This window comes from Mirounga angustirostris, unplaced genomic scaffold (genome assembly GCF_029215605.1).
Source record: "Mirounga angustirostris isolate CCGP_5_RB_7025 unplaced genomic scaffold, mMirAng1.0.hap1 SCAF_17, whole genome shotgun sequence".
Taxonomy (NCBI): domain Eukaryota; kingdom Metazoa; phylum Chordata; class Mammalia; order Carnivora; family Phocidae; genus Mirounga; species Mirounga angustirostris.
The window spans coordinates 3,253,877-3,266,137 of NW_026991725.1; the positions used below are offsets into that span (position 1 = coordinate 3,253,877).

The window sequence follows — 12,261 nt, forward strand, 5'->3', positions numbered from 1 at the left end:
GGGCCAGCCCTCTCTCCTTCCCAGTCCTGGGCATAGGGTGGAGCGGCACTTCTGTGGCCCACTCTCCGCCTGCCCCTCCGTGCCGCGGGAGGAGCTGCCGTCGGGAAGTGATGCCACCAAGAAGAAATGAGAAATACAAACTTCCTGTTCCACTTCCAGAAGGCAAGGTTCTGGATGATATGGAAGGAAAGCAATGGATGCTAGGCAAAGTGATTCGCTCTGGAGGATTTGGACTGATATATTTAGCTTTCCCCACAAATAAACCAGATAAAGATGCAAGACATGTAGTAAAAGTGGAGTATCAAGAAAGTGGCCCTTTATTTTCAGAACTTAAATTTTATCAAAGAGCTGCAAAAAAAGACTATATCAAAAACTGGATAGAATTCAAACAACTTGATTATCTAGGAATTCCTCCGTTTTATGGATCCGGTATTACTAAATTCAAGGGCAGAAGTTACAGATTTATGGTAATGGAAAGACCAGGAATAGATTTACAGAAGATCTCAGACCAGAATGGTACTTTTAAAAAGTCAATGTCCTGCAGCTAGGTATCCGAAATTGAGTATGTTCATGGTGATATAAAAGCAGCGAATCTACTGTTAGGTTACAGAAATCCTGATCGGGTTTATCTTGCAGATTACGGACTTTGCTACAGATAATGTCCCAATGTGAACCACAAAGAGCATCAGGAAATCCTAGAAAAGGCCATAATGGGACAGTAGAGTTTACCAGCGTGGATGCCCACTAGGGAGTAGATTTGGTAAAAGTGCACATGGGAAGAATTATTCCTGTTTTTCACCAGGCCCTTATCAGAGTTTTAGAAGATACTCTCTCTCAACAATAAGGAAATCTTTTCTGAAACTATAAAGTGTTAACTTGTGGAAATCTCTCCTAGTCGCCTTTCATATATCTTACTTATTTAAACTCACTTTGACGGTATTGGAAACACATTTGCAGGTAAATTACATACATAGTCCTTTTATTGGATATTGTACTGCCTTGCATTCCAACGCAGACTTAATTCAACAATTCCCTAAAGTCATAACCTATGTCTTGTATTCATTTACCATTAATTAAACTTTAGCTGTTTATTACACTGCAGTCCAAATCCAATAGCCAACCCAGAAAGCCATGGAAAAGGAAGTAGGAGGTCAATATTGAAAATATATGGTGCAGAGTCCCACTGATGGTTGCTTTGTTCACAATCAATATGGTCAATGCAACTGTACTTTTTTTTTTTTTTAAGATTTTATTTATTTATTTGAGACAGAGAGAATGAGAGAGAGCATGAGAGGGAGGAGGGTCAGAGGGAGAAGCAGACTCCCTGCTAAGCAGGGAGCCCGATGCGGGACTCGATCCCGGGACTCCAGGATCATGACCTGAGCCGAAGGCAGTCGCTTAACCAACTGAGCCACCCAGGCGCCCAATGCAACTGTACTTTCTTAGTTGCTCTGTCAGCAAGACAAAAAGTCAATTCTAATGTTATGCTAGTAAAAAAAAAATGGTGATTATTGAAAAAGTTTGCCTTTGAAAATTATATTCTTTGTAAACTTTATTTATAAAAGTATTTTCAAATATGCTAAACCATATAAATAATTTAAAAACAGCTTTGAAAGGACCCCATGTCACTAAAAGGCAATTAGACATTTGCACTTGTTAATGGCTGTTGAATTGTTACCCTAAACTGATACTTTCTGGCGAGTTTTAGTTGGTGCAAGCAACTGTATATTATTGCCTTTTCTATTAAAAGGACCATTGACCATGTAAAAAAAAAAAAAGTCAATAAAATTTCACCTGTGATACCTACCAGATTTTGAAATAAAGGGAAATAGTAAAATAAAAAAAACCTTATAATTACATTTTTTTGCTTTTTAATTAGCAAAATAGCAGTAGCAGTGATTCAACAGTTCTCAAATGTTCTTATGCTAGGAAGTATTCCAAATTTTTATACTCATAATTACCAGCCCTTAAGTAGTCCAGCTTTGAGTTGAAAAGCTTAATTAAGGCAGCCTGGTCCAAAGAAGATCAGGTAGAAAGAGGAGGAAATAAAAGGAAGAAAAAAGGGAAAAGGATAATAGGGAAACTTTAAGTAAAAATTCCTTGGCAAGGGGTGCCTGGGTGGCTTAGTCGTTAAGCGTCTGCCTTCGGCTCAGGTCATGATCCCGAGGTCCTGGGATCAAGCCCCGCATCGGGTTCCCTGCTTGACGGGAAGCCTGCTTCTCCCTCTCCCACTCCCCCTGCTTGTGTTCCCTCTCTGGCTGTGTCTCTGTCAAATAAATAAATAAAATCTTTAGAAACAAACAAACCTTGGCAAATGTGTTTCACTTTATGTGCTGATGAAAGGAAAGGAGTCACAAGGAAGATATTTCAGTTGACAATTAGCCAATGGTGCAAAAACTTTGTTCAGATGGACAACCCAGTGCATGTAATTTAAACAAAATCTCCACAGATATGATAACTGTGTATTATTGTAAGAGATTATACTTTATTAAATAATGATAGAAACATTATAACCTACTGAATAAAATAAGAATCCATGAGTCCATTATCAATATAAATACATATTTAAAATATGAACGATGAAATATTTAGTGGTAGAGTGGCATCATGTCTGCAATTTAGTTTTAAGTAGTTCAGAAAAAAAAGTGAAAAAGCAAATGTGGCAAAATGTTAAGGTGGGGAATCTAAGTAAAGGGTATATGGGAATTCTTTGTACTATTGGAATTATTCTGAAATCTGAAATATCAAAATAAAAAGTTTAAAAAAAGTCTGCATTAATAATACAGCTACTACTTACAGATTACCTACTATCAGCCAGGCACTGTATTAGGCATTTTACCTCATACTATCTTTAATCTTCAAAATAATCTTTTAGGGTAGGTATTATCATCAATCCCTGTTTTTAAACACATAACAAATGAAGGCCCGGAGTAACTTATCCAACAGAGATCTGATAAGTGGCACAAACCAAATCACACTCCAAAGCTTGTACTCTTTCTACAAGGTGGTAAATATAATAGTCATTTAGATAGAGCTCTGGTTCTAGAATTATAGAGATTCAGATCTGAGGATCTGAATCCTCAACACAATGTATCAGTCATGTGATCAAAGGCAAATTACTTACCTTAATTTCTTTTTTGTTTTGAACACAGTGTTTATTTCACGGGTTATTGAAGAAATTAAATAAAATAAAGCATGTAAAGCACTTGAGCACAATACCATGGCCTCCGGTAAAGGTACATATGTTTGTTGAAGTTTCCATGTACTTTATTATACCTTTCCTGAAAAATGCTTTAGACATTGCTGAATTCTAAACTGTAGAGATCAGATCTAGTTCATTTACTTTTTTACTGTCATAAGATAGTATCTAAAAATTCACCAAACCTAGAGAATTAAAGCAGTTCAAACCAACAAATGAATGTCCCTTACCTTAAACAATAAACTACTTCAGTGTTATTACAGATAATACTAAATCTTACTGCAGAAGATTTTCTGTAGCTGCTGCGACAGAAACCAAATCTACATAAATGGTATAAATAAGACACCAAATTACACGTCTAAGATGGTTTTCCATTAAAAAGTGAGAATGAAAAAATTGAAGCTGAAAGTACTGAGTATGAATTAATCAGAAAAATTAACCTAGGTAAATCAGCCTAATTCTAGAAACAATTATTTTGGGATTCAAATGTCTCTGATAAGAGAAGGATGCAGTAAAAATACATCACAATCCAGTGAAATTCCCATCTTTAAGAATGATAAATTAACTTTAACTCTAGTTACAGGGTTAACCTAATCTGTTCATTTATGTTGCAAGCAAACAAAAAACACACTAAAGTAAAACAAAAATTTTTTCCTACCTTATTGTCTCTTCTATCAGACGATCTGAGCTGCAAATAAAATGGAAATTAAAATTCTGAAATTATTAAGGCACATTTAAAACTTGTACTTAATTTTTCTAATTTTGTTTACTTATTTTTTTTTTAAAGATTTTGTTTATTTGACAGAGAGAGACACAGCGAGAGAGGGAACACAAGCAGGGGGAGTGGGAGAGAGAAAAGCAGGCTTCCTGCCGAGCAGGGAGCCCTATGCGGGGCTCGATCCCAGAACCCTGGGATTATGACCTGAGCCGAAGGCAGATGCTTAACGACTGAGCCACCCAGGCACCCCAATTTTTCTACATTTTAGAGATTAACTTCTTAGCCACTTATATAAACAGAATACCCAAGACTTTTGAAAGCATCTGGAGAATATTCTAGGCTCTGAAATAAATTTAACTCATCTACCATACATAATTTTCATCTTAAGTTACTGTAGGAATTAGCGGACAAAGATGAACTTTAAAAAACGTCATAAATACCTTATATAAGCCCTGTGATTAGAATTTCAAAAATAACATGGGGAGCCTGGGTGGCTCAGCCAGTTAAGCATCTGATTCTTGGTTTTGGCTCAGGTCATGATCTCAGGGACATGAGATGGAGCCCCAAGTTGGGCTCTATGCTGGACATGGAGCCCGCTTAAGATTCTCTCTCTCCCTCTTCCTCTGCTCCTTCTCACCCCTCTCCCCCTCTTAAAAAAAAAAATTTTTTTTTTCCAAAAATTACAAAGATAGTGGAGGAATTAAGAGCCAGACTATGTGGCTTTTGAATGCTGTCTCTACTACTTACTAGCTATCTGACATTAGGTAAATTACTTTATGGCTAAATTTTCTCACCTGTAAAATGGGAATGACAGACAAGCAAAAAAAAAAAAAAAAAAAAAGCCCTATCTGTTAAGAGGATTAGAGAAGTTTATATATAGTGACTAGAACAGTAGCTGGTACATGGTAAACACTAAGTATTTTTTGCTATTATTACAGTAGTTTCTCAGTAACTATGGACTAATTCTAAATCTAAGCATAAAGTTGATATAAATTTCCATATAAACTCACTGTTCTGGTGATTTCTATTGATAAGTATGCATTTATTTTGGTAACAAATGTGTATGGAAGTGCCCTGGAAGAGAACTGCATCAGACAGGGGCTACAAAGATAAGGTACTAACTTCTACAGACCGTACTATGGAGACAGACAATATATACACCTACAGGTGTCTTCGTAAGGTCGTCATAAACTCACAAAAGAGGGGGTGGTTAACTAGAATTGGGTTAATATCTCCTTGTTCAACACAATTGTTTTTGATTGACTGTCCTCATTAGAGCCTTTTAGTGTATTGAAGGGCAAAAAAAAAAAAAAAGACATTTTAGGATGCAGGAAGTATAAATGAAAGTAAATAATTAAATTGCCAATCTCAGCAAACCATTTTTTATTTTATTTTATTTATCTGAGAGAGAGAGCAAGAGAGTGCACACTCAGTAGGGCGAGTGGCAGGCTGGGGGAATGGCAGGCAGAGGAAGAGGGGGAAGCAGACTCCCTACTGAGCAGGGAGACCGACATGGGACTCAATCCCAGGATCCTGGGACCCTGGGATCATGACCCAAGCTGAAGGAAGCCGCTTAACCGACTGAGCCACCCAGGCGCCCCCAAACCATTTTTTTTTTAAGATTTTATTTATTTATTTGAGAGAGAAAGACAGTGTGAGAGCGAGCGCACAAGCAGGGGGAGGGGCAGAGGGAGAAGCAGGCTCCCTGCTAGTCTCCCCTTATCCATGAGGGATACATTTCAAGACCCCCAGAGAATGCCTCAAACCATGGAGAGCAGTGAACCCTATGTGTACGATGTTTTTTTTCCTATACCTACATACCTATGATAAAGTTTAATTTATAAATTATGCACAGTAAGAGAGTACAATAACTAAGAATAAAATAGAAAAATTGTAACAATATACTATAATAACAGTAATGTGAATGTCATCTTTCATTCACAAAATATCTTACTGTACTGTACTCACCCTTCTTTTTGTGATAATATGAGGTGATAAAATACGTATGTGATGAGATGAAGTGAAGGGAATGAATAGTAGCGTTAGGCTACTACTGACCTTCTGACAATATGTCAGAAGGAAGGTCACCTGCCTCTGGACCACAGATGACCACAGGTAACTGAAACCATGAAAAGTGAAACCACAGATAAGAGGAGACTACTGTATAGGCCAATATTCCTGATGAACACAGATGTAAAAATCCTCAACAAAATGTCAGCAAACCAAATTTAATACATTAAAAAAGGATCATACACCGTGATTAAGTGGGATTTATTCCAGAGATGCAAAGATGGTTCAACATCTACAGTCAGTCAATGGGATACATCACACTAACAAAATGAGAGATAAAAATCACGATCATCTTAACAGATGCAGAAAAAGCATCTGACAAAATTCAACATCCATTTATGATAAAAACTCTCAACAAAGCAGGTACAGAGGAAATGTATCTCAACATAAGGGCCATACAGGACAAGCCCACAACTAATATCATCTACGATAAAAAGCTAAAAGCCAAGATCAGAAACAAGGATGCCCACTCTTGCCACTTTTATTCAATACAGCTTTAGAAGTCCTAACCAGAACAATTAGGCAAGAAAAAGAAATAAAGAGCATCCAAATTGGAATGAAAGAAGCAACTGTCACTATGTGCAGGTGACATATTACATATAGCCATTTATTTATATATAGAGAAAACCCTAAAGACTCAATCAAAAAACTGTTAGAATAAATGAATTCAGGGCTCCTGGGTGGCTCAGTTGGTTAAGCGACTGCCTTCGGCTCAGGTCATGATCCTGGAGTCCCTGGATCGAGTCCCGCATCGGGCTCCCTGCTCGGCAGGGAGTCTGCTTCTCCCTCTGACCCTCCCCCCTCTCATGTGCTCTCTCTCATTCTCTCTCAAATAAATAAATAAAATCTTAAAAAAAAAAAAAGAATAAATGAATTCAGCAAAGTTGCAGAATACAAAACCCATGACTCAAAAATCTGTTGTTTCTATACACTAATAATGAACTATCAGAAAGAGAAATTAAGAAAAATCCCATTTACAACTGCATCAAAAGGAACAAAATACCTAGGAATATATTTAACCAAGGAGGTGAAAGGCTTATATATTGGAAACAAGACATTAATAAAAGACACGGAAGATGACATAAATAAATGGGAAGATATTCCATGCTCATGGACTGGAAGAATTAATATTGTTAAAATGTCCATACCACCGAGAGCAATATGTAGATTCAATGCAATTCCTATCACAATTCCAATGGCATTTTTTTTACAGAAATGAAACAAATAATCCCAAGATTTGTAAGGAATCATAAAAGACCCTGAATAGCCACAACAATCTTGAGAAAGAAAAACTAAGCTGGAGGCATCATGCTCCCTGGTTTCAAACTATATATTACAAAGCTATAGTAATTAAAATAGTATGGTACTAGCATAAAAACAGATATAGATCAATAGAACAGAAGAGAAAGCCCAGAAATAAACCCACACATATATAGTCAGTTAATTTATGACAAAGGAGCTAAGAATACACAACGGGGAAAGAACCATTTCTTCAATAAATGGTGTTGGGGAAACTGGACAGCCACATGCAAAAGAATGAAACTGGACCACTATCATACACCCTACACAAAATTAACTCAAAATGGATTGGCGACTTGAACATAAGACCTGAAACCATAAAACTTCTAAAAGAAAATGCAGGCAGTAAGCTCCTTGACATAGATCTTGGTGATGATTTTTTTGTATCTGACACCAAAAACAACAAAAGCAAAAATTAACAACAGGAACTACATCAAACTAAAAAAATTTTTTTTTCCAAACTAAAAAATTTCTGCACAGCAAAGGAAACCATCAACAACATGAAAAGGCAACTTACTGAATGGGAGAAAATATCTGCGAATCATGTATCTGCTAAGAGGTATCCAACATATGTAAGGAACTCCTACAACTCAGTACCAAAACAAAACCAAAAAACCCAATCTGAATAAAAAATGGCATAAGACCTGAATAAATATTTTTCCAAAAAGACATACCAATGGCCAAAAGATAGATGAAAAGATGCTCTACATCATAATCATCAGGGAAATGCAAATCAAAATCACAGTAAGATACCACCTCGTACCTGTTATAATGGCTATTTTAAAAAAGACTAGAAATAACAAGTGTTGGAAGGATGTGGAAAAAAGGGAAACCTTGTGCACTGCTGGTAGAATGTAAACTGGTGCAGCCACTATGGAAAACAGTATAGAATTTCCTCAAAAAACTAAAAATAGAACACATGATCCAGCAATTTCATTTCTAGGAACTGAAATAAAAAGCAAAAAATAGAAAGCAAAAATACTAACTCAAAAAAATATATGCATCCCCATGTTCACCACAGCATTATTTACAAAAGCCAAGATATGGAAACAACCTAAGTTCATCAACAGGTGAATGGATAAATTGTGATATATACAATGAAATATTATTCAGTGGTAATAAAAATGAAACATTGCCCTTTGCAACAACATGGATGGACCATGACAGCATTATGCTAAGTGAAATAAGTCAAGACAGAGCAAGATAAATACATGATCTCTCTTATATGTGGAATGTATATATATATATATATTTTTTCTCCCTCTCTCTTTGCTCCTCCCCCCACTTGTGTGCTCTCCCTCTCTCTCTTGCTCACTCTCTCTCAAATAAATAAAATCTTAAAAAAAAGACAAAAATTGAATGATGACTATGAACAAGGAAAGAAGTTACCAAATCTGAGAAAGACTAAAGAAATTATAAGAGCATTCATATGTTCATTCTTTGGAGTGAAGGGTCAAAGAACTGTTGAGTCTAGAATATGGATAGTCTGTCCTCTGTAGCTATTTAAATTGCTTCCTAGAATGATAAAATTTAGAATGGAGAGATCCTCCACTGACATGGAGGTTGCTAGATGAGAGGAAAGGGGAAGGATAGAGAGATGGAATGAACCTTAAGAGTATAGATTTTTATTAAAGTAGAGACAAGTCATAATCTAGAAGTAGTAAGGGAAACTAAAACTGACTGTGGAGAAAGAGGGGAAGAGAGCTATCATTTATTGAGATAGTGAGAGCCGAATTTCTGAAGTCAGACTGCTTGAATATGAATCCCACTTCTGCTATTAATTGTGTGACCGATGATCAAGTTACTTCCCTCAGTCTCAGTTTATCTGTAAATGATGAGAATGGTATCCAGTCTTGGATATTTGTGTGTGTGTGTGTGTGTGTGTGTGTATGAATATTTATATATATATTACTCAGCCATAAAAAAGAATGAAATCTTGCCATTTGCAATGACATGGATGGAGCTAGATGGAGAATATTATGCTAAGTGAAATAAGTCAGTCAGAGAAAGACATTGTATGATTTCATTTATATGTGTAATTTAAGAAACAAAACAGAATAAAAAAGGGGAAGAAAAGAGGGAGAGAGGGGCCAAACCAAGAAACAGACTCTTAACTATAGAGAACAAACTGATGGTTACCAGAGGGGAGGTGGGAGGGGGGATGGGTTAAATAGGTGATGGGGATTAAGGAGTGCACTTGCTGTGATGAGCACCAGGTGTTGTATGGAACTGTTCAATCACTATATTGTACATCTGAAACTAATACTACACAGTATGTTAACTAACTGGAACTTAAATAAAAACTTTAAAAAAATTACTAAAAAATCAATCAATGTAACCCACCATATATGAACAGGCTAAAAAGCTTTTGACAAAACATAACAGCCATTCATGAGAAAAATTCTCAGAAAAATAAGAATAGAGGGATACTTCCTCAACTTGATAGGGTATTTACAAAAACTTACAGGTAGCATTATACTTAACAGTGAAAGACTGAACACTTCTCTGTAAGATCTGGCACAGGGCAAGGAACTCCATTCTCACCACTCTTATTCAACATAGTACTGGAAGTTCTAGCCATGCAATAAAGTAACAAATGGAAATAAAAGGCATACAGATTGGAAAGGAAGAAATAAAACCAACTTTATTTGCAGATGATAAGATTGTCTACATAGAAAATCCCAAATAATCTATATAAAAACTCCTAGAATAAGTGAGTTCAGCAAGGTTGCATTATACCATATAAACATGCAAAAATCAATTGTATTTCTATGTACTAGCAAAAAACATGTGGACACCAAACTTAAAAAGACAATGCCATTTATAACTGTTCAAAGAAGAAAAACATAGGTGTAAATCTAACAAAACCTGTATAGAACTTGTATAGGACAACTATACAACACTGATGAAGAAATCAAAGACCTAAATAAATGGAAACACACACCACATTCATGGATTGGAAAACTCAACATAGTAGAGATGTCAATTCCCCCCAAACTGATTCACAAATTTAATGCAATTCCTAGATATAGACAAGATTACTGTAAAATTTTAAGAAAGCCAAAAGAATTAAAATAGCTAAAGCAACTCTGAAAAAAGAATAAATGAGAGGAATCAGTGTACCCAATTTCAGTATTTATTACATAGCTATGGTAATCAAGACTGTGTGTGATACTGGCAGAGGGACAGACACAGAGATCAATGGAACAGAAACAGTCCCACACAAATAAGTCCAACTGATTTTTTTCTCATTTGGATCTCATAATGAACACTTGAGGTGGATATCTAAGAGCTGATTTTTAAAAACTGAAGTGAGATCATGTAATATAAAATGAACCATTATAAAGTATATAATTTAGTGACATTTAGAGTACATTCACATTGTTGTGCAATCACCACCTCTGTCTAGTTCTAAAACATTTTTATCACCCTAACAGAAAACTGTACCCAGTAAACAATTCTGATTTTTGACAGAAATGCAAAACAATTCAATGTCGGAAAGAGAGCCTTTTCAACAAATCGTGTCGGGACGATTAGACACGCATAGGCAAAAAAGTGAACCTTGACCTAAGTCTCACATCTTACACAAACATTAACTGAAAATGGATCATAGATTTAAATGTAAAACATAAAATCACAAAACTTTTAAGGGAACAAAAACAAAAAAGAAAGTCTTTGGACTTCAACACAATTAAAAGCTTTTGCTCTGGGAAAGACCCCGTTAAGAAGATGAAAAGACAAATTACAGGCTGAGAAAAAAAATATTTGCAAACCACATATCTGATGGAGGATTAGTATTTAGAAAATATAAAGAATTCTCAAAACTCCACAGTAAAAAAAAAAAAAAAAAAAAAAAAATCCCATTAGAAAATGGGCAAAAGACATGAAGAGACATTTCACCAGAGGAAAGACCACAAATAAGCACATGGAAAGATGTTCAGGATCATTAGCCATTAGGGAGATAGAAATTGAAGTCACAATGGCTAAAATAAGTGACATCAAATGCAGGTGAGGATATTAAGAAACTAGATCATTCACACATTATTAGCAGGAATGTAAAATGTAAAATTTTAAAGTTTTTATTTAAATGTGCTCTGGAAAATAATTTTAAAACTAGGTATTTTTTACATTTAGATTCTTGTTCTTTTTTTAAATTTTATTTAAACACACAGTGTAGTGATTCATCAGTTGTATATAACACCCAGTGCTCATTACATCCAGTGCCCTCCTTAATGCCCATCAAGAGTTACCCCATCCCCCCACCCACCTCCCCTCCAGCAACCCTGTTTGTTCCCTATAGTTAAGAGTCTCTTATGGTTTGTCTCCCTTTCTGATTTCATCTTATTTTTCCCTCCCTTCCCCTATGATCTTCTGTTTTGTTTCTTAAATTCCACATATGAGTGAAATCATACAGTAATAACACAAACCCAATTCCAAGTTAGACTGAATATAAAGGTACATACCTTAAGTAGTATACAATGGTGAATCAGTGTTAAAACAAAACAAAACAAAACAAGAGAAACTACTATGTGGACAATACATTTCTATCTAACTAAACTCAAGTGAATCTGCCTAGACAGCAATGAAAAAATAGAAAGCTAAGCATTTCACACAAATCTTCAGAAAATCAGCCAGATACACTTCATTATTAAAATCATCTGATTTCTGTAAGATTGAAAATATAATAGCATTTCTTTTGTATCTGTTCTCAACCACAGATGTCAGAGCTGAAGTTCACTACACTAGCTAATAAATCAGCCTAACTACTAGACTTTGATTGGAAAACAAAGTGATTGTGTTTTCTATTCAAAGATAATGTCCTTGAAGAAGTGAGGTTGAGGGGTGCCTGGGTGGCTCAGTCGTTAAGCGTCTGCCTTCAGCTCAGGTCATGATCCCAGGGTTCTGGGATGGAGCCCCACATTGGGCTCCCTGCTCCGTGGGAAGCCTGCTTCTCCCTCTCCCACTCCCCCTGCTT

The 12,261-nt window shown here is 35.9% G+C and overlaps 1 protein-coding gene and 1 pseudogene across 10 annotated transcripts in view; one reads left to right on the plus strand and one right to left on the minus strand.

The window, feature by feature from the left end:
* The window catches only part of GOSR1 (golgi SNAP receptor complex member 1), a 57,047-nt gene that overhangs the window by 12,363 nt on the left and 32,423 nt on the right, over positions 1 to 12,261 (minus strand). For 8 of the 10 annotated variants that reach the window (XM_045889555.3, XM_045889554.3, XM_045889557.3 and 5 more), the window contains one exon: positions 3,858 to 3,887. The exons of the other annotated variants lie outside the window; for them this stretch is intronic. In XM_045889555.3, the coding sequence (XP_045745511.1) occupies positions 3,858 to 3,887 (30 nt within the window). The remainder of the gene's footprint in view (positions 1 to 3,857; positions 3,888 to 12,261) is intronic. 10 annotated transcript variants of the gene reach the window in all.
* On the plus strand, positions 91 to 844 carry LOC123854665 (serine/threonine-protein kinase VRK2-like; annotated as a pseudogene).